At 39.4% G+C, this 23,495-nt stretch overlaps 1 protein-coding gene across 2 annotated transcripts in view; it reads left to right on the forward strand.

Annotated features, from left to right (window-relative positions):
- fhip1b (FHF complex subunit HOOK interacting protein 1B) overlaps nucleotides 1–21,661 on the forward strand; it is a 40,764-nt gene extending 19,103 nt beyond the window's left edge. For both annotated transcript variants that reach the window (XM_030124388.1, XM_030124387.1), the window contains 8 exons: nucleotides 2,868–3,113; nucleotides 5,450–5,617; nucleotides 5,983–6,062; nucleotides 7,854–8,023; nucleotides 8,462–9,820; nucleotides 14,559–14,737; nucleotides 17,005–17,167; nucleotides 19,821–21,661. In XM_030124388.1, coding sequence (XP_029980248.1) covers nucleotides 2,868–3,113; nucleotides 5,450–5,617; nucleotides 5,983–6,062; nucleotides 7,854–8,023; nucleotides 8,462–9,820; nucleotides 14,559–14,737; nucleotides 17,005–17,167; nucleotides 19,821–20,134 — 2,679 coding nt within the window. In that variant the 3' untranslated portion in view covers nucleotides 20,135–21,661. The remainder of the gene's footprint in view (nucleotides 1–2,867; nucleotides 3,114–5,449; nucleotides 5,618–5,982; nucleotides 6,063–7,853; nucleotides 8,024–8,461; nucleotides 9,821–14,558; nucleotides 14,738–17,004; nucleotides 17,168–19,820) is intronic.
- Nucleotides 21,662–23,495: the final 1,834 nt, after the last annotated feature.

The raw sequence follows: 23,495 nt of genomic DNA on the forward strand, positions 1-23,495 counted from the left end.
GTTTCAGAGCAAGTTCATAAAATCTATACTGTGTCCAGACGACTGCTCCCAAGATAATAGATGTGGTGTTTATAATTATAATAATGATAACGGATTAGATTTCTATAGCGCTTTTCAAGGCACCCAAAGTACTTTACATTAGTGATCTATTATTCTTTCACTCTCACATTCACACCCTGGACAGTGGCGGAATCAGTGACATCTTTTAAATCACTTCTTAAAACACATTTTTATAGACTTGCCTTTATGTAGTGTTGTCTCTTTTTAATGTTTGAATATTTAATTTTACCCTTTTTTTCTGGATACTCCCTTATATTGACATACATAATGTTGTCTTATCCCACTCCTTAATTTTTATATTGATTCGACAGCATCATGTTATGTTTCTAATCTCTGCCCTCTCTACTTCAATATATTTAAATTTATTCGGAGTTTGTTGTGTTGTGTTGTTTTTCTATGTTTCTAGTGTCTTTGCTTGAGTCTTGTTTTATTCCAATTTCATCTTAATTCTGTCCTCCTGTTTGGCCCTCTGTTGTTGTTTTGACTCTTGGGTATCCTGTTGTTATGCTCTTCTGCTTTGTCTGTCAAAGCACTTTGTAAACTCAGTTTTTAAAGGTGCTATATAAATAAAGTTAATAATAATATTATTATTATTATTGTTAAACTACATCTGTGCTCTGGGCAGGCTGATGAAAGCGTGGCTGCCAATTCACACCAAACAGCTCCTCTGACCACCACCAAACATTCACATGCCTTCATACACCAGTATGAGTGACACTGAAGACAAGGTGGGTGAAGTGTTTTACCTAAGGACACAGCAACACATGTCTAGGACAGAGCGGGATTCGAACCACTAACCTTTCGGTTATTGGACAAGCTGCTCACCTGCTATGGGCCTCCATCTCTGTCCACCAAATTTAATCGCAAAAGTAACATCAGCCTGAATTTAACCCAAAATTAAATGCAAGAGAGCAACACAACATAACTTTACCATTTTTTTGTGTAGCCAAGGACAAAGTATATTTTTGCATGTCACTTGTAAACTGTGGATTACTGATTTTCTACATCGATGTAGGAGTCCATATTGATAGAATGGATAAAAACTGTTCCTACCTCTGCTAATTCTGAAAAAAGAGATGTTCATTATGGTTAATGGCCTAACATGTCTATTATCACATCGCACTGTAGGTAAGTGAATGAAGCTATTTGTGGCATCAAAAGAAGGTTCTTTTAGAGGTTTCCACAGATGATGGACTTGTTTTCACTGTGTCAATGCAGCTTCCCTCTTTGATTCCTCATAGAGATCGACGAGCTGAGTAATTAGCAGAATTAGGGCCTGTAATTAATACTAGGCTCCCAAGTTAGAAATATGCTCTTTGAAGGAAAATAATATCCATATTAAAAACGGCTCTTCTTTTGGGCATGCATCTCCAACACAGCTCTGCTTTCTGTTTGCTAATTGGTCTGTGTTTTGCAAACTATGGTAAAATCCCCAGAATGCTCCCAAAACCTGAATCAGTTCAACATGCCCCAGATCTCTGTATCAGAAAATGCCACATTTGCAAAATGGCCTAATTCAGAATTTCCTGATGGAATACGCTGTTTACATGACACACATCACTATCATAATAATGTCACACTCTGTGTGTGGAATATTGGAGTGATTGTGTGTGTGTCAGGGTTTGGGGGGCTTAGAATCCTTGAAAAGGCTTGAATTTCAATGTTGTGTTTTCAAAGTCTGAAAAGTGCTTGAATTTTAGTTTAAGTGCTTGACAGTGCTTGCTGTTATAACCAAAGCTACTTACAGAGAGGTGATACATTTTGAAAAATAAAACTTTTTGTCAAAAAAGAAAATTACCAGGTGTTCTCAGGCCGACGAGGTAAATTTTTATCTTAATCTTTCTCTCGGTGCGAGTGTGTCTGAAGAGCACCAAGTGGCTTCCCTTTTTTTGGATGAAACATTGTGTTCTCCTTTAATTTCTAAACTTTTTGCTATTATGTTATTTTAGATGTTAACAGTATAATACAATGTACATCATTGTGATAAAAAGGGAAAAAATTAATCACGAGTATATGTATATATCTGTTCCTGTAGATATGCATTTTATCCCAGTGATGAGGTGCTGTGTGGGAAAAATTTAAAAATGACCTTTAAAAGTGCTTGAGTTTGACCTTGAAAATGCATACGAACCCGTGTGTGTGTGTGTGTGTGTGTGTGTGTGTAAGCATAGTTATTGATGTAAAAGCAAAATATGTTTCAGCTAAGATACAAGAGCACATGAACAAGTATTATGTTATTATTGGTGCGTTATATTAATACTGATATCTAGGGACTGAAGTTAGTAAATCCATCATTCCTGTCTCTCTCTCTCTCTCTCTCTCTCTCTCACACTCACTCTCACACTCACTCACTCACTCACTCACTCACACACACATGCATACATATCACTCAGTATGTACAGACCATATGGCTTGAGGCAATATGTCAAGACTGCGGGAGTAAATGTGGCGTTCCTGTTTTTAACTTCATCTCCGTCATGTGGCGTGGTACTGCGCTTCCGTGATTTTAAGGCAGTTGTATTCCAAAATGACTAATATCTCTGAAAACATTGGTCCTTTCAACTTGTTGAGATATTTAATGTGGAGATGGAATTATTCCTCACTTGTAATACCAGTTAAAAATGTCTCAATTTGTCAGAATCATGCCCCCCCCCCCCCACACACACACACATACACACACTCGAATGCTCTGATACCTTCCAGTATTATGATATAGATTAGCATTTGTTTCTATTTTATGTGTTGACAACGTCCTGGGGGCAGCTGTCTCTTCAACTGCTGAGGCCTCTTTTCTTGTCTGTCCACAGGTGTTGGCCACAGGGCTCAGCGCTCTCTACTCCTCTCTGCCCAGAAAGATCGAGGTCCGAGGGGATGACTGGCATGCCCTGCGGCGGGAGGACTGGATAGGTGTGTCGTCACTCGTACTGTTCATGAACTCACTGGAGTTCTGCAACGCCGTGGTGCAGGTGGCACATCCTCTGGTCCGCTCTCAGCTCCTGGACTACCTCCATAATGGATTCCTCATACCTGTCATGGGCCCTGCCCTGCATAAGGTAAGAGAGTGGAGAGTCTGGAGGCAAATTTCAAGAAACAGGCTCACTCTTACAGTGGACAGTACACACACATCATATCAACAGTCATATTTTGGTAAAACATTCTCAATTTTTTGGCAATGTTTTACATTTACATCATATACATTTAATTGTTGTATGTATGAAGTGTTACAACAATTTGAGTAAAATGATCCTTGGAGAAAAAAACAGGATGACATGTTTTCTACACGTTCCAGATTTAAGAAATGACCACTGTGCTGTAGGGCTGCAATGACTAGTCTGCTTATAGTCAACAGCAAAATTAGTTGACAACTAATTTAGTAGTTGATGGGTCATTAGTGATGTCATCATGTGCATTTCACAGCATGCAATCCCATGCTAAACAATGTTTCACCATGGCCAGTTGAAGTAGCTACGAATGACATCTCACTTTTCCAAAATCTTGGCTGCACTGACAGCAGCACATGTGCAGTTGCGCACTAATGACCGGGACATCACAGAGGAAACATGCTTTTGGAAGGTTTAGACACACCTTGTAAGATAATAGGTAGATAACTTTGTCTGTTCCAAGTAAAAACAGAAATTTCTTTTTTGTCACAACTGTAAGACAAAGTTTAAAAAAACACCCTTCACATCAAAAACACAGTACAACTGATCAAATCAAGTAAAACACATAAAAAGACTAAAAACACAGTTCAGTCTATTTTGTGTTGTTAAGAGCAGTTATTGCAGAGGGGATGAAAGATTTTTTTTGTAGATGTTTTTCTTGGCCAGTGGGGTTCTGCAGCATCTGCCTGATAGCAGCATCATGAAGGAGTGGTGGAGGGGATGGGAGGGGTCTTTAGTGATGAGGGTGGATTTCCTCATCACTGAACATCTATACAGTTCACACAGAAGGGGTAGGGCTGTTTGAGAGATTTTACTGGCCTGATTTATTATTCGGGAGAGTTTTGTTTTGTGTTTGATAGTGAGAAAGTTGAACCAGGTTGAGATGTTATAGGTGAGGATGGATTCGATGATGGATTGGTAAACAAGGGTTAAAATGTCTTTGATGATGTTAAATTAGCTCCTGTGTTAATAACGAGCCTATTACTGTATGTCATTACAATATGAAGAGTAATATTTTCATTTTGTCTGACAATTTCATGATAAACTAGAAGCACTCGGAGAGCGCAGACCTCCGCCAAGGCTGATCAGTGGCCCCCCCCGTGGGCCCCCCCATGCCAAGGAGGTTATGTTTTTGCCAGGGTTTGTTTGTTTGTTTGTTTGTCTGTCTGTCTGTCTGTCCGTTAGTGTGCAACATAACTCAAAAAGTTATGGACAGATTTTGATGAAATTTTCAGGGTTTGTTGGAAATGGGCCCCCCCCGTGGGCCCCCCCACCCCCGATCACCACCAAAATTTAATCATTTCTTCCTTATCCCATTTCCAACAAACCCTGAAAATTTCATCAAAATCTGTTCATAACTTTTTGAGTTATGTTGCACACTAACGGACAGACAGACAGACAGACAGACAAACAAACAAACAAACAAACCCTGGCAAAAACATAACCTCCTTGGCGGAGGTAAAAATATATGTAATGTTAAGAAGAGTATGGGAGCCATGGATGGCTTTTTTGTGGAAAAAGCAGACGTGTACGCCACAACACGCTACCGAGCCAATTGTAAACATGAAAAGTGAAATGTATTGTCGTGACTCTGCAGTAACTGTTCTGTTAATCTAACTGTTTGAAAGTTCGGCAGTCACTGTCTGTCTGTTTTGGATTGAGTGTGTATGATGGACAGGTGAGTGGATGAGAAAGGTATGGGGGTGGAGCCAGTGAGCCAGTGTGTACGAAAGAGGTGAGAGCAGGAAAAGAGTGGATGAATGAGACAGAGCCAGCAGTTAAGTGTCCTATTACTTTTTTTCTCACTACAGTATTTTATGTGCTGCATTTATTAGAAACAAGAGCCTTTTTTCTTTTTTTTGTTTTTTTGTATTTCGTAATTGGACTAGTCGAGTAATATGATTAGTTGACTAATCAATGCACTAGTTAATGACGAATCAACTATTGAAATAGTTATTAATTGTAGCCCTACTCTGGTGTGATATCTCATGAGATTATGCACTCATTTTATAAGAAAATAAACCAAAAACTCAGAGCAGTTGTGTGAACTCATTTGTTTACTTTCCTTCAATATGAGTCAGTCTGAGTCACGGCAAAAAACGTTTTGACTTCGTTTGAAGAAAGTCTTTCATTACCTGTTTTTAATCTCAGACTTCATTGTGTTTGTGGGATACGTTCAACATCTTTTGCACTTTTATTAACAAATTTCTCCCTGTGCATGTTTGTAGTCATCTGTGGATGAGATGATTGCCAGCACCGCCTACCTTGACCTGTTTCTGCGTAGTGTGACTGAGACGTCCCTCCTCAAAACCTTCCTGCGTTTTATCCTGCTGCATCGTCACGACAATGACACAATCCTGGACACACTGCTTACACGCATTAGCAGCAATTCAAGGGTTTGTACACTCGCACAGTTTTGCATGTTTGTGAGCCTTAAGGCCCTTATATGAAGCCAGGCGTGTGGGCGGTGAGTGGGTTGATAGCAGAGAATTGATGATTCTAGAAGAGCGCAGAAAAAAACGATGCATGCAGAGTGAATGGTGTCAAGTCTACTGCAGCTTTTGGCTTTTGTGTTTCATGGGCAGACACACAGCCTTCAGTTTCAAGCTTCTCTTGTTGAAGAGGAAAAATAACTCAAACAAACAAAAGTGCTTAAGTATTGTCTAGCTGAAAATGTAAAAAAAAAAAATGTTCTACATTATCTTAAATCAGACTGTGATTTACACTTGGCTCTAAACTTAGATTGATCTGTGTGTTACAGCTCTGCATGGTGTCACTGAGCCTCTTCAGGACTCTTCTCTCCCTCAACTGTGAAGATGTCATGCTGCAGCTTGTTCTCAGGTATTTTATAAACTTTCATTTGCAAATGTAGAACATATGCCATATGTGTAATATAGACATGTTAAAGGTACCCTGTGACATTTTCTGACCATGGAAGTAGGTAGAGTTTGCTCGTTGAGTTTTAACTTTAAGTTACATATTTAATACATCCGTCATTCCTCATGGACACAGACAATATTTTGAGTTGTTATTCTAAATCAGACTACTAGGGATGGGCAACAAAACAATAATGGTTTTAATAATTTGACCCAGTGTATGTGTACACTGTAAGACCGGATAAGTTGAGTTCACTTAAAAAATCTGAGGTAACCCGTTGCCTTACAAAAATGTAAGTCATGTGTAAAGAAAACTTGAGTGTATTAAACCTAAATGCTTGATTTGAATGGCATTGCTATTTTAACACACTTTTAACACACTAAAACACATTTTAAACACACTAAATGCCCAGTTAATTTAACTTAAAATTTGTTGCAATGTTAATTATTTTGTACAATCATTAGACTTAATATCATCAGTTAATTGTACTCAATTCTAAGTTGATTTAAATTAAAACCTTTTGCAAAATAAGTTACTTTGTATAATTATTCAACTTAATATATTGTAGCATTGATGGAAGTTAGGAAGACAGCAAGTTCTGAGTAATTTGTCAGTACAGGGAGTGTTTTTATTTAGGGTAAGGATAAAGTTTTATATTGCTCAATAACAATCCTAGACGATCAAGAAAGCCATTGTTCGGCTTATGGCTCTCAGTCATGGTGCAGCTTGACAAAAATACAAAACAAACACAAAAAGGCCAATAAACATTGCCATACACACATTAAGTTCAAATTAACACTAACACCACAACCCCACTGAACCCCTGCACATAAAAATAACACATTTCAACAACATGCCCAATACCCACAATGTAATGCGGAAATAAAAAGGTGTGGTCATGACTAAAACATTTTATAATAATGTAGTAAAACTTAAATCATTTAGGTACATTGTAATTAAAGCATTTTAGTAAATAGAAAGTCCGGGCTTACAGTGTATAGTGATACATATGATTGTTGTGAACTACATCTGTTTTTTGTCTTTAAGGTTTAATTTGTTTACAATGGTCAGGTTAAACATTAACAAAATTTCAGCGTGAAAGGGTTAAGATATTGCCTAAGTAACCCAAATAAATGTACAATGTAAATGAAAAAACCTCCTAGGCACCATAATGATGATGATGATGATGATGATTATGATGAAAACCTTGTGATGCCTTTTAATTCTAAGGAGACTTCATCAGGGTGTGACATTTTTATTTTATATTTTTACTTTTTTCCTGACTTTTTTTTTTTTTTGTTACCTGCTGTTGGTCCTTGATTGTTCATGATTACTTTGTGCATTTTTTTCTGCTTCTAACCAAATACAGCACTTACTACTAAAATTTAAAAGCACAGAATCCATAAGAAACTTGATGATGATGTAGTAATGACATACAAGGCAATCAGATTATACTGGTATCTTTACTATTTCAAAATCACATGGGTTTTTCTTCCTGTAAATAAAAGTAATAAATCATTTGTTCGACAGATCTGGACCACTTAACCTTGGTTGCTTTTTCCAAAAAAAAAATCACATCTAAGAGAATAGGTGAAATGCTACAAATTCTCTGAAAGGAATCACATGTGTAATTTAAGAACAAATCAAATTCTTAGATAATGCTTTTTTCCAAGAAACAGTGAAAATAACCACAAATTTGCTCAAATAGGTTTTACTACATAACAGCAGATGTAAGTGCATGTGTTTCACTCTCAGGTATCTTATGCCCTGCACCCATGTCATGCTGAGTCAGCGTCGTGCCATCAGGGAGACTGACCTGTATGGAAAGTCAGCAGACAAGTTCCTGTCCCTCATCCCAGAGTGCTGCAGGCTGAGTACAGGGCCCTCTGCTGAGCGTGATGACGACACTGCATTCTGGGGCAAAGGTGAGCAACAACTAAAGTACATTAAAGTTTTGGGTTGGATTTTCCATCAGTGGTTTGCAATACATTGGAAAGAGCATAAATAATAAAACTTTGACTGAGTAACTTGTGCTTATTAATTTATCTTAGCTAACTGGAAGAGCACCCACAGTGTTGGCAGTCGGCCTGTGTTTTGCTCTTGTTATCAGTTCACACAGCTTTTTTATATTGCAAGACTGCATTTGGTGTTTTAGTGTCATTGGTAAGCTTCAGTTGCTCTCTGTGGATAATTTTAATTCAGTGGGATTTGCAGTAGAGTGCCGCTAAAGCTGGCACTGAAGATTTTGACACCTGATACTTTGGCTTTCATCTCTAAGTTTTGTAAACACATTTGATCAAAAACACACCATGTTTCAACACTTAAATTTTCAGTTTTAATAGCCTTGTCTTATCTTCCTGCAGTGCTGAACAGCACCAGCACCGAGTCTCCAGCCCCGCACAGACCCAGCACCCCATCCCGTTTGTCCTTCTTCATCCGTCAACAGAGCAGCGGAGGTTCCTCAGGAGGAGGGGGTCCCTCCACCCCCACAAGCATGGAGCCTCTACAGTCAGGCGCCCCTGGCTCCCACCCCCTGTCCCCTGACAGCCCATTGAGCCAGCACCAGACCCACATAGAGTTTCTGGACTGGGACTGCGGTTACCTGGAGTACCTTAGAGACGCCCGTCGGGGCATCGAGCTTTGCTCCTGGGCCTGCCGCGATTGGTCGGCTCCTTATGATGGTGAAAACCCCTCCCCAAACATGGCTCCTCCGCCCCCGCCTCCACCTACCTCCAACCCCTCCATTACCATGTTCCCAGAGCACTTCTCTTTCCAGCAGGGGGCTGGCACTAACACCCCTCCTGGCCAGCAGAGGGCAGCCATCGTGGCTGCAGCGCGGTCAGAGTGGAGCAGCTCGGAGCGGGACAGCGGCGAGTGGGACGTGACCATTGGCAAAAACAACTGCATCAGCTTGACGCCACGCTCAAAGAAGCGTAGCCTGCAGAGAGAGGAGCTCCTGCCAAAGCCTGTACCTCCTCTTGTCCCCTCCTCTTCATCTTCAGCTCCTCCTCTGTCTGCTTCTCACCCCACCTCTTCCCCTTCTCCTCACATTCCCACCTCTGCCATTACTGTTAGCTACCAGGCCATGTATAACGGAACTGTGGGGCAGGGGGACAGCTGCTTGGACAATCGTGATCGAGGACTGGAGGTAAAGAAAGTAAAGAGAGACTTAGGGGAGCAGCAGTATTTGGATGAAAACGCAAATCAAAATGGTTCCCTCGTCAGCTGCCCCTCCCAAAGCTGCACTGCCCTCCCACACTCCATTTTCAGCAACAGCGACATCAGCGACGCGAAGTCTGTTCGCCCCAAACAGATTCCTCCTCAGAGCTCCATCACACTACAAACATCAGACACGCACAATGCACCTTCAGATCTTCCAGAAACCAACCAGTCTGTTGAGAGCCTCATTGAAGAGCTGTTGGAGCAGGCACCAGGAGACTCCCAGCTCCCTGGGGACTCTAACGGCCAGGGCATCAGCATCGAGGCCTTTACACAGGAGCTGAGGGAGCTGGAGGACCGTGTGAACGAGCGTGTTCGAGCCGTTTGCCAGCAGGAGGAAACCATCAGGGAGTCTCTGAGCGCAGAGCGGCAGGAGGAAGAGCAAACCCTCAGTTTAGTCTCAGAGGCCAAGCTGACAGGCGATACTAAGGGTGACAGTTCTGCTGTGGGCGTTTGTAGTCCTGCAAGACTGCTGAGTCAGCCGGCCTCTCAGCCATATACAGGTGAGACTCACATGTTGGTGTGTAGCCAAGAAAAGCCTTGTTACACTAATAATCTTCCATAACTTAAGTGTTGTGCTATTAACTTTTCTATATTTAGGCATTTCCTGGTGGAGCTGACTGGTGGCTTTTCAAAGCTCATAATAATGAAACTTTGAAGGTGGAAGCAAAATCACAATAACCAGTTGAAATCAACCCCTCAAAAGCAGATAGAACTGAACCGTCTTGTTTTTGTTGGAAGAAGGATTAACAGGATTAAAAGAACATCCAACTTAAACTAATGAATAAATAAAACTAGGTCTCTGAACATCAAAAAGTGTAATCAATCAATACATTTGGATCTGGTTTTAAAACATAAAAAATCTACTTGTTTCTAGGTGCACTTTATTGTTTTGAGCTATTGTTTGCTCTCCTTGGTGAGTACGTTCAAATGAAATGTGTCCACAGATGTGGATGCAAAACCATTAAATATGAAAAGCCATACAATGTAGTTGTGTTTCATCTCTGACAATGACATGGTGAGGATTTGGTCAGTTTTGGACGTAATAAAAACAAATCACAACTAGAAAAGAACTCGGAGAGCACAGACCTCTGCCAAGGCAGATCAGTGGGCCCCTGTGGCCCCCCCACCCCCAATCACCACCAAAATTTAATCATTTCTTCCTTGTGCCAGTATCAACATTTCCTGAAATTTTCATCTAAATCCGTCCACAACTTTTTGAGTTATCTTGCACACGGACAGACAGACAGACAGACAGACAAACAGACAGACAAACCAACGCCGGCAAAAACGTAACCTCCTTGGTGGAGGTAATTAGGTTACAACTTGAAAAAGTTTGATGGTAGGGCTAAAATAAAAAAGTTATATGAAGGACATAACAAAACTACACACAGCAGGGGTTATTGTGCCTGAAGCATGCTTTGCCAGCCCCATTCTATCAGTGACAAACTGAGTTTAGTTACAAACTCTAAAACACTATTAAGAATACCTTCAAAATTTGGACATATAATTAGATTAATTTGCATTCTGCATATAATAGAATTTATTGGATTGACTATCAAAGCTCTCCTCCATTTACTGTTCTGTTTATGTCTATCTGCCTGATTCACATTGAAACGCTTGTCTGAAAACATTTTTAAACAAACATGTCAAAAGTGTCACCGTGAGCATGTCAGCACCTCAGTGTCTCTGTGTCACCCAGCAGACTATTTTGTTTACTTCTGCATAATGATACAGAATGAGGTTATTCCATACTGGTGGTCCCTTATCTCTTATATTTCTGACTTAATTGGAAGTCTTCTGAAAATACATAATGGTGTTTGAGGATTATCAACAGTATAAAGGAAGAACAGCTGACCTCAGCCTTGGCATAGTTAAAAACACAAACAAACTACAGTACGTTTAGCACCTGTTGTATCTTCACACAAATTTCTGAATCCTAAACCTTATTTGCTCTACTTTACCAATCCTTTGTAGTTATTAGTTTTTGAAGTCTGACCTTGGTAACTAAATGTCATCGTTGTGTGCACTTTTAATTGTTCATTGGTTTGGGTTTAAATTTGTAGTGAACATTCAAAAAGCCCTTAGGATAATTTGCACCACACATTTATGTAAACAGTCACTGCTGAAAGCAAAGAAGGAAACATAAGAAAATAGTTGCCTGAACAAAAATTGGTTGTCACTCTCGCCTCAAACCAAGAAGGACCTGGGTTTGAACCCATCACGATTGGCTCAGGCCTTTCTGTATGGAGTTTGCATGTTCTCTTGTGGGTTCTTTCCAATTTCCTCTCCCAGTCCATGCACTTTAATAGGTTAAGTGGTGACTTTAAACTACTCGTAGGTGCTGCATAATACAGTTCTATTATATCTGCAGATTATGTAGTTCTACATATTTAACTGACTTTCACATATCATGTTAAATACAGCTTTGGAGTGGGAAAAAAACTCACATTTTGACTGTAGAACTTTAACCCCTTAATGAATATTATTATGTTGATGTAATGAAAACCAGCATTATGTGTCATAAACATTTAAGCAACATTTATAACAGCAATATTCACTGTGTAAAGTTTTTCCCTACTGAAAGATCTGAAGTAAAAGTAAAAGTGAAGTAATTTTTAAGTAATTCTAAGTTGTTGTTTTGTTTTTTTTTTTTTGAGTGAAAATCACAAGAAAAATGGTCTCAAGGTACTTTGCATTGTAAGGTCAAGAGTTTACATTGCCATAGAGAAACTCAAACAGCTGCCTTCAAATGACTTGGAGGCAGACTGAAGGTAACCCTGGAGCTTTTGGTTCCAGAACAGCTCATCACTTAATTCACCTTTTCTTTTTTTAATGCAGCCCTCATTTGAGTATCTGATGTAGCAGTGGGCAAAATATGTCAAGTCCCAGATGTTCGAAAACATGGCTGTGATGTTTTTTCGAGGTAGTTCTTATCCCCGTCAGGGTTCACCAGTGAAGTGGACGATATTTTAATCAGTTCCCTCCCAATACCTTGAGAGCTGACTCTCCAGAAGAGTACATCTGTGCCCTGAGGCCGGGACAACCCATGAAGCACAGGGATGTTTGTTTTGCTTCTTTTCTGTAACTCCACTGGTTTGGTACAGAGCAGGGCAGGTGGGGGCTCAGTTGACATTTTCTGTTATTTCTTTATTCTGAATACTTTTTCATATCTACAAGCAGTTATTAAAATGTAGAAAATTTTTCTCCACTGGTAAATAGTACCCAATCAATTCTATTCAGATCAGATTTCATCACTGCCTCAAATTCTTTTAACAGCTGTCTTGGATATCTCCTTCCCAAGTTTTTCAGGGGTAGTAGAGTTACTTGCTTCTCATGCATTTGGACTCGGAAAAAGAAAGAGTGCCATTTTGGAAACTGCTAATTTGAAAGGATACATCTGCATTATTTGGAAAGACTAACATCAGGAATAATTTGCTCAACAAACTGTATTGTTTCTGTATCTGTAATAGAGGTAAACGGATATATCGACCGGCCAATATCAGGCCGATATATTCTTTTTTTAATTCCAGTATCTACTATCGGCCTTAATTTTTTTTGAAAGCCAATATTTGATCAGAAGTAAAAATGTTATAAGATATTTGATTAGGCACCACTGTGGGCAGCGCTTGGAGTTCAATAAATGTTAAAAAAGTACTATGTGCACATGTATTAATAATTTCATTGCTGCATAAAAATCTTAATTATCTGAGTGTTTCAGTTGTATTTTACGGTCAATGTGCTTTAAAAAAAAATCAGCCTTAAGTATCGGCCATTGACTGATCAAATTTTTAAAATCGGCATTGGCCTTAGAAAAACTCAGATCGGTTGACCTCTAATCTGTAAGTTGATTTGGCTTATTTATGTGAGAGTGAGTACATTGAAAATGTTTAATGTACATAATGCATCCTCCAAGTATCACTGCTTCTGGATTTAAAAAAATAAGAGAACATATTCTTACAGTTTGTTACAGCACCCATCTCCATGGTACCCGTCATTATTACTCGTCTTAGCTGTGATGCTAAAAAGGGCCATTTATTTCCAAGTTAGTGTCAACCGAAACAAACCCATAGAAAATCACTCGGCCTGTACTTTAGGTACACTCATTAAAGAGGGGAAACAAGAGCAGCACTCAGGTCATCTCTATTTCCTGTTCCCACAATGCAATGGTTTTCCTCACGTTACGGTTGACTAACTCAGTTTGCATTAAACCTGCTTTCCCCGTGTAGAGGTGCAGTATTTCAGGAAGTCATCAAGTCATTAGGGGTATCTTACATTTTTAACACACCCCAGTAACCTAGTTTCTGTGTGTTCTTTTGAAATGTCACCAAAACAAAAAAAAAAAGACAGAAAATGCTAATTTGGTGTTTTTCTGTCAGTTTGGACTAAATAAACCAGCCTATGCAGCGTCATCAGAAGCCAACACTACATATTTGATTTCTCTTAACAACACCTGTGATGAGCATCTGGATCACAGGGTAGATTATCTGCAGTCTGTAAACAAGATCCACAAGGAAGTGCAGAATTCTCAGTCCACCCACAAAATGATGCCCAGTAAAAAAAAAAACAAAAACCAAAAAACAGCCCAGATAAATAGTTGGCTGGATGCTGCTTTCATACCATACCATCATAATATTATAATTACTATCACATGTTCATGTCACATTATTAGCCCTAAACAGCTTCTATTTGTACATGTTCTTGAATATGTTGAGCCTGAATGTGAGGAATGGATGTGGTTCAAATATATTGTGTCCGTATTGTCTTCATGCAGATAATGTATGCAGACTATATTTCCCATACTCCTCCAACTGTTTGTCATTTGGGGTTGTCTTATGCACTGAATCTTTAAATGCTCAAAATGTCAGAACATATTCAGAAAAGGTCTTTCCATTTCCCATGAGGTGCATGACCCATTTTATAAAAAAGGCCAAAACCACCTCAAGTAAGCACAAAACGTTTTAGAGAAAATGACCTCCTCCCCCCCAAGTAATGCTATTAATCGTTCCTAATGTTTCACCTTAAAATTGGACTAACCTTAATGGCACTGCTACAGAATGGTGTGGAGAGTTCACTGTTTAACCACCAGTAGGGGGTACTAAAGCCCCCCCTGTGCCTCCTTTTCATACCTGCTAGTCATTTCCAAGTCAGAGCTTTGTCAAAATAGTGTGTCCTGACCTTATTCAGATCCAGTCGAGCTTAAAGACTCATGGTGTATCTTTCGTCCTGTAATATCTGCAGGGCCTTTCATGGTGGTCCTCTTCGCGAAGCTGGAGAACATGCTCCAAAACTCACTGTACGTCAACATCCAGCTCACGGGCATCGTGGCTCAGCTGGCCTGCTATCCTCAGCCCCTCCTACGCTCCTTCCTCCTCAACACCAACATGGTCTTCCAGCCCAGCGTCAAGTCACTGATCCAGGTACACAGCCTTCTCTAAGTCCTATGATACCGAACCTCTGAAATTACCTCCAGCTTTAACTCATTGACCTTAAAATCTGCTTCTGTTCATGTTGTTTGGAAAGCAGGTTTCTTCATCATTGCAGTCGAGGCAAAAGAGTTTTCTTCAGTTAAAATGATGCCAGTAAGGCAGAGTTGTCCACTCCCAGCCCACTTCACTTCTGTTCTAGCTCACTGTTCCAATACACCAGGCCCGCAACAATTCATGCACTTTTTTCTCTACCTTAGTTTTGATATAACATCCAATATAAAAATATAAAAACACCTTTAACGCCTGGCACATTATTTCAATGAAATGTGCTGCTGTGAATGTGCGTCTTTTTCAATGTCATAAACATGCTTGTGTTCCTTTTCTTCAGTGGTTTTGCTTTACTGTGTGTTCTAGGGTCAAAACAGGGTGGAATAACAGAAAAAGACAGAGAGGAATTGAAGTTTGACAGATTTTTACTAAATAAGGCACTCAGAATGTACATCAATATGAGATTTAGGATCTTGAACAAACGGTACAGAGGAACGCTTCATGGACCTCCAGGTGCTCTTTGGTGAAGGGACCATCAATGCACGAAAAATACAAAAACCAAGGCACTCTTATAATCTTAAAATGGCTTTCCTAATTATGGCATGTCTCAGTGGACCTCATTGAGCCCCATCGCATTTCAGCCTGCTGGCCTCCATCAGGGGGACAAATGCGTTAGGGCGCAGTGAGGTCCACTGAGACATGCCATAATTAATAATGGCATTTTTAAATTATAAGAGAGTGCCTTGGTTTTTGTATTTTTGTGCAAGAGATTTAGGATTTTTAACGTGAACTGTGAATTGGAACACACTGAACAACAAGTATTTGAATTTTGTCCCAGTAGTTTATGTTTTTGGGCTCTTTTTTTCTAAATCAGTCCATCTGCTTTTTGACACCTGCAGTTACATGGTCAAAACTCGGTAAAAATAGTGCTGCTGGAGAGTGTAGGGGAACCATTGTGGATGACACCCATGTTTTCTGGTCCTGCCCCTCTATCTAGACTTACTGGAAGGAAGTATCTAAAATCATCTCTAAAGTTTTGGGTTTTAAAATCAGCACATCATTTGCTTCCCTCTTTATTGGTCATGAACCTGATGGTCTTAGTAATAACGACACTTACTTCGTCAAGGTCTTGCTGGCAGTGAGAAAAAAGACCATGACAACATACTGGCTTAAGAGATAATGTTCACTGATGACTGTCTTTACCAATATTGTAAAACATCTCCATTTACTGGAACAGATGACCTACACAATACGACTGCAGAAAGAACTGGGTGAGGAACGTTTGGAAAAATAGCACGTTAGCATAACCTGGGAGACAAACTTGTAAACCATTATGTGTGAAAATTGTATTGTTTGTCTAAACAATGCGATCTTTGTAACCCCTTGACCTCGCAACCTGTTTGTTCTGCTTTTTGTTTTTGTATCTGTTTAAAAAAAAAAACTTTCATAAATAGTAAAAAAAAAAAAACCTCTGTAAAAACACAGTGAAAGAAAAAAGGAAAATCACCACAACACTGCAATTAACAGTAAAAACAAAAAAAAAAAAAAAAAAAAGCCCAAACCATCCATTTTTGTAGCGAGTCAGTCTCATTCACTGTTCTGTGTTTTACCCTCCATTACACAGGTGGCAGGGGGTGCACTTAACGTGCTCAGATGGCTATGGAAAGAACAAGGTCTATTCTCAGCACGTTTTGAATTTTTTTTATCAAGCAAACAATTTAATTTTTATGATTATTTAATATAAATCATACATTCTGAACACTCACCACAGATGCATCAGGGGTTAAAGGGTTAACATTTGCTGAAGGCTCATGAGTCTCAGTAGATAAACATTATCATTTTGGAAACCCTCATGACCTTTTATGAAACCCAAGTTTAATACTTGTTAGGCTCTAAGAACAAGACACAATGTACAGTATCTTCATAAGAATAAGATTTTTGCATAATAGAATAAAAGCAAATAAAACCTCTTACGGTCATTTGGACACCTGGCAGTTTTTCAAGATAAGTTTAAAGATTTGTGAACCTGTACTTTTAATACTGTGTGAATTAATGTTGTATTATACCATTATAACATACCTCCACAGACTGTCGAGTAGCTTTGCCCTGTATCTCTGAATGAGTCAAGTGTACAGACTGAAAAAATCGATAGAAGCTTTCCAGCTGATCTTGAACTCAAGTCTAAACTTTGTTCTGTGACTCCCTTTCAGGTTCTCGGTTCTGTCAAGAACCGTATCGAGGCATTTGCAGCCTCCCATGAGGACTTCCCTGCCATGCTGAAGAAAGCCCAGCAGTACCTGGTGGCCCGGGGCAAAGTGGACTGGACTGACTTGCCTGCAGCGATGCCCACCCTGAGGCGTTCAGATTCACTAGGTGAGCACAAACAGATTCAGCTCTCCTCTGTCCTCACCGTCTCTACCAACACAGGCTAAAAGAATTTTAATAAAGAAGGCTCAGATTATAGATGCTGTTCTCTCTGATTGTTACTTTATACCATAAAGTTGCATCTTTCTGATATGTCTTTACCAGCATCTCAGAAATGATTAATATTCAAGTAAAACCAGAACCTTTATTATTTATTCTTGGTGCATTTGAAATATCAAGATGACTCACCATGGCTTAACAATAACTCTTCTCTTACTGCTTTATTATAGCAAAAGAAAAGGCTGTTCATGTCAGTTCCCATTTTTTGGAACAGTTCCTAGGAAACTGATAAGATGTGTCTTAAAAGGAAGCCAAGACACTGTCTTTATAATCAGAGCCTTTTCTGCTTCTCAGAGGAGACACCAACTGTTCTAAATAATAGAACTGCTCCACAAATAAATGGCACCGAAGCTCAACCATCTTGTGTTGATGTTTTCACCATTTCATCAATACTAGAAATGTAACTGAGGCAAGTAATTCAGTCTGGCGATCCACATTCATATTTTAAGACTTTACAAATTATATCCTGCTGTTAGAATGGAAGAACAGAGTCATCGCTATGGAAACGACACACCATTTTATCTGGTCGAATCAGTGCATTTAAAACATTGCTTATCTGCATTGCAACTAGATGCAGATGGTGTCATTGTGAATCTTCAGTCTGAACTGGACAGTAAACTCTGAGATAAATTGAAGTATTAGAAGACATTAAGAGTTTGAAAAAGGTAAAGTGTGAAATAAGATAGTGCTTCTAATAAGTTCCATATTGTTACTGTGACCATAAATCCAAAAGATTAGTCAATCTAAACCATCATCTCAACTACAGAATAATTATAACATAATGATGTAATAATTCTCACAAATACTGACCATCTTTTTGTCTCTCCAATGAGATAATTTTCCCCAAGGTATTGTTCATCAGCCAGAAAAACAGCCTTGTGTGTGTTTGATGGGACAGAGTCCATGTGCTGCCAGAGGAAGTGTCAGAGTAATCCAGCATGAAAAGCTGAAACACACTCAGTGTTAATTACCACAGCATTGCCTGAAAATTAACATTTAATTAAAGGATCAGGCTTTGTTTTGTTTCCCGTCAGAGGTAAAAGTGAATGCTAGGGTTGGGTCAGTGTCTGGTTGTGGACCAGTGTAGGAGCTTAAACTAATTGGATTTATGCAAACCAACTGAAACAACACTTGTCATTCCAACAGGCTGTGCCAAATTCAACCTGTGCTGAAGGTCTCAGTGCTTAACTCAATTTATTCTACATTTGCATCAGCCTGATCCTGCTAAACGCCAAGTCTACATTGAAAGTGTTGTGAACAGCAACTACTTCAGTCTTGTGTATTTTTCTTCACTGAATGTTATCAGTAGTATCAGCTTTAAAACCTAGCCAAAGCTAATATGAAAAACAAAATCTAAACTCTTCCTTAAATTGAGGCCTTACAAAAAAAACCCCACACTTGTTTTTTTTTTTCCTCAAGTCTTACAAACTGAATTAATGACATTTAAAGGCTCATTTATGCCCGAGGTTAAAGATGCAGACGGATATGGATGGAGCGTTCTGTCCGTTTTCTGCGTTCATTACATGCGTAATTCTGTCCATTCTCTGGGAGTTTGTGGATGGGAACCCAAACGGAGAATACGGGGCAGTACCACCGGGAACCAGAGGCAGTGTTGAGATTTGAAGAGAATAATTTCTAGAAATAGCGGAACTTCTCAAAGAATAACTACCCTTTTCAATATCAACATTAGTATCCACATTAGTAAAGCCTCTTCTGTTGTCGCCATGTTCATTACTATTGACTTTCTTGTTCTTCTTCTCAAAAAACTTTGCTCCAATTTGTTGCATTTGGCAAGTATATTAAGAGCGGCACCCTCTTGTAGATTGATTGAGAAGCACTCATTGCAACGCACTTGACGCGTGGAAGTTTGAAAGCAGTGACGTTTGACAACATTAGAAACAGACGCACCAATGTAGTTACATAAAGCGAGCATAAATGAGCCTTAAAGATGCATTAACTTCAGTTTTGCATGTAAGTGTGGTTTTGGAATACTGGATAGTGGCAGAAAATGCCTCTCATCTGTTTATAATTTTTTATTCACACTGGCAGCAGCACCCATCATGAATCACTTTGTACTAACAACAAACATTTACTCCTGTAATCCCACCAAATGACATCCAGACAGTGTTTGGAGTCTGGTTTTAAATTCCGTTTGTGGTGATCTTTAAAATTGTCTTAAAGTCTTAAATCTATGCTGTGGATAGTTTTTGCTTCATGTTGCGCATATAATTCCAGTGACAAAGAAACGAGAAGATTAGACAATTTGCTAATGCTGTGGACTGTTGCACTGGTAGAAGTGGAGACACATCTGTCGTCTGAGTCATGAAAAACATGACTAAAGCACTCAGTGTAGACAAGGCTTTAGCGACTTCATATTAGAGTAAATGCTTGTATAGATGGAAGCTGTTAAATGATACTATAAATACCTAAGTATAAGAGTGTTCACAGCTCTGGAGAAAGTTAATTAGTGAGATCAAAATATTTACTCCATCACATTTGCATTAGTACCATCTAAATGTGAACCATGACCGTTTCCTTTCAGTGAAGAGTCGTAAGCCATCCCTCGGTGACCTCATCCTTCGTCACACCAACAGCCCGACCCGGGCCCGACACGCCGCTCAGCTGGCCCTGGCGCACGTACGGGATGGGGGCCAATCACTGCACAGTGCGTTGTTCCGTGGCAGCGGCGGAGGAGGAGGGGCCTCTGGCTTGGAGAAGCAGGCCGAAGCACTGAGGGTGAAGAACGCCGTGTACTGCGCGGTGATCTTCTGCGAGTTCCTCAAGGAGCTGGCTGCCCTGGCTCAAGAGCACGCCGTCACTTTGCCCTTTCCTCACAGTCAGGTGCCCGAAGAATAGACACATGCTCCTCCCACTGACCTGTTCACCTCCATTCTTCTTCTGTGGCTGTAAACAGAGTTGTACAGGACAGACTGAAGACATTTAAGTGTCTGAAGTGACAAAGACAGAGGAAGTTTTTTGTACCAGAATCATTCTAAAATACCTGTAGGACTGGAAAGCTTTTCCTCTTCTGTACACTTTTATGATATTGTGCATATCATGTATTATATTTACATAGTATACACAGAGAATCACTTGTACATAGACATATGTACCATAACATGGTATAATGTGACAAAGTCAAGCCACACATAAGAGAAATAGGTGCACATACTGGTGCTAGTCGATACTTTTTATTTTTTAGGATGAAAGGGTGACTGAAGGTGACGCAGGTTTTATCCTTTACAAATTGAAATACCAAAAATGATTTGGCAGGAAATTACTGAAAGTGTAGAATAGTCAATAATCAGTAGTAGGAAAAGCTCATCTCTGCCTCTGTTAAGGATGGGCCGGCTGACAAAGCGCACACAACAAACAAAGAGTTGCCATTTGAGCATCCGGTTTATTTTCCAGAGGCTGCACTGGTGGTCATCAAAGAATGAAAGGGAGAAAAAAAAACAGGAGAGGGAGGCTCGCTCATTTGAAGACCACCTACTGGATAAACCCTCTGGTAATTAATACCTTTTTATACGTTTAGTTTTACATGTGTTTGCCCTTTGTTGTTGCACCATTTTTCAGACATATCAGCTACACGTGGGAGCGGCTTCGTCTGTCAGACGTCGGGTCATTTTAGAGACCTTTCTAAAAGGTGACACCATCTGTAAGCCATTCACTCGTTGCCATTAAGAGGCCGTGTGACGTACAAGGCAGCACTGCTTTGTACTTCCTCCCTTTTGTGTATCATTTTTGTCTTTATAAAAAAAAAAAAAACATGAGAAGGGAAGGATTTGTTTTTTAGAAACCATTAGCATGATTCCTTTAACATTGAACTGGCAGTTGAAAAAGGTCCTCGTGAGGCATTCACTGACTTTTTGTAAAAAAAAAAAAAAAAAAGAAAGAAATGAAATAGAAGAATAGATGTAAGAGCTGTGAGCTTTTCCACGTGTTTTGTGTCTCTTGGGAGAGACAGGCCAAACAGAACCCATTTTATTTATCTTTGGACTTAACATGCTGCTATTTTTTTTAAACACTAACACCCCATTTTTATCAGTGTCATAGCTATGTGTCCCCTCATTTCTTTAGGTACCAAGTATAAGTGTGTGTTTGTGTGTGTGTGTGTGTGAGGAGGCAGTGCAAGTGTTATGATAGACATTTAATTTATTCTTTTGTGTCAAATTTAATGTGATGATAAAATATTCACCTTTTTAAAGTTTTGAGCTGATATGCGACACCGTTCTTTACTTCCTACTTCATTACTGGTCTATTATCTTTGCTGGATTAGTTCCAGAAAACCTCAGCACTGGGAGACGTTAAGCCTCAGGTCTTTGTAACAGGAAGACTTTCTGGCTGAAAGTCAAGTGACCTTGTATAAAGAGCAGAGAAGTCCACATGAAGATGGGATTTTTATGGATGAAAAGGTCATTACCCATGGTACTCTGGTTTGCATCCAAGTTCAACCACAGTTTTAAGGCCGATCACTTTCAATTTTCAGTTGCAGTTTGATTTAGTTTTAGCAGGTTTACACTTCTGCAGTAGATATTATGTGTGTACTACTGTAGAAACAGTGACTGACTCATTGACTTTTCTGTGAAGTCTATGAAGTCGATGCAGAATTTTAAGGAAAACATTGAAGAAAATACTGAATTATCTCCCATAGCGACCAATGCCTAAAATTAAGTTTAAGTGTAATTGCTGACTTAAAAAGAACCTAGTTTGTTTTCTCTCCAGTTCTATATCCAACTGAGACCCAATAAGTAAACATTTTCGCCATTTTACATTACATAATTGCCTTAATTGGAAAGAGCATATTGCAACAGTTCTTCCAGATGCGTTTTTAAATTTAATATCCTTTTCAACTTTTCAGTAAACTTTTTTTATTTATTTTTTTTTAAGTAAAACTCTTCTCCACTACAGAGGACAAAAATGCATTGCTGGGTCTCAGGAGGATATTAACTGACTGCTTTGAGTTTGATGTTCAGTGATTCGGATTTATTCATTGATTGGTTTATTAAATCAGCTTAAGAAAGAAAATCTAATTTACATTAGTCTATAGTAATACACAGTTGGTGAACATCTACTTGTAGGTCACATGTAATAAAATCAGTACACTGCAGCCTCATGTTAACTGATGTGAACCGGAGTACATGTTTAGTGTATCTTTTCACTATATTTTACAGCAAAACCATCAGTTGTGGTGATGGCAAAAGGCAAAATATAGGTGTGTTATGAGTGACTGGCTCAGGAGGTAGAGCAGGTCATCCAATGGTCAGAGGGTTGGCGGTTTGAATCCTGCTCTATCTAGGATTGGGTAATATGGAAAAAAATCATATCACGATAATTTTTTTTCATATCAGACGATATCGATACGTATCACGATATGAATCAAATCACTATTTTTGTGAAGCTTAAACTTTCCGTTACTCTTAAGTTACTTGTGAAGACATCAGAAGGTTATTTATGATTTAAATATGATTTATTTTCTGTCAGAGGTTGAACATGACAGATGTGCTGAAGAACATTATACAACTGTTCCAGATAAATAGAACAGGTACATATATTTGAAACTGAACTAAAAGTCTGACCAGCAGGCAAAAGCTTTCAACACAAATAAAACAGATCATCTTCACCAAGCAATGCCGGGGGTATATACGTGGGGGGGTGTTCTGTAACTGGCGTAAAACCAAAAGTGAAACTTAACATGCTTTGAACGTCCAACTCCCGGCTTCTATGCCTCACCCTACTGTTCAGTAACCCTGTTGCCTGAGTTATCGGTCACATTTTCTCCTGAGGGAACACTTATTACCTCTTGCTGCCGCTCAAACATTAGCGTGTGTGCTGCAGCTGCTCTTATGCCAATGCTGTGTGCGTCAGCCTAACTTACCATGGCTCTAGCGTGATTGGTTCGGTGCAGCGCTACTTAATTATGATTGGCTGTTCTTACGTCTGTCAAAACATGGACAAATGAATTCTATCAAAATTGTATTGAGCGTGTCTCATATTTCTATCAAGGAAAAGTTATTTTGCTATATATGTGGTCATTGTTTTATCGCCCAGCCCTAGCTCCATCCTACTTTGCCTCCAGTGTCAGTCACACTGGTGTATGAATTGTTTGGTGGTGGTTGGGGATGGCCATTGGCTCAGATTGGCAGCCAAGTTTCCGCTGACCAAGTTTACCAAAACCAGTGTGTGACAATATGAATGAATAATGGATTCAGTGTAA

Source organism: Sphaeramia orbicularis, chromosome 21 (assembly GCF_902148855.1).
Source record: "Sphaeramia orbicularis chromosome 21, fSphaOr1.1, whole genome shotgun sequence".
NCBI lineage: Eukaryota > Metazoa > Chordata > Actinopteri > Kurtiformes > Apogonidae > Sphaeramia > Sphaeramia orbicularis.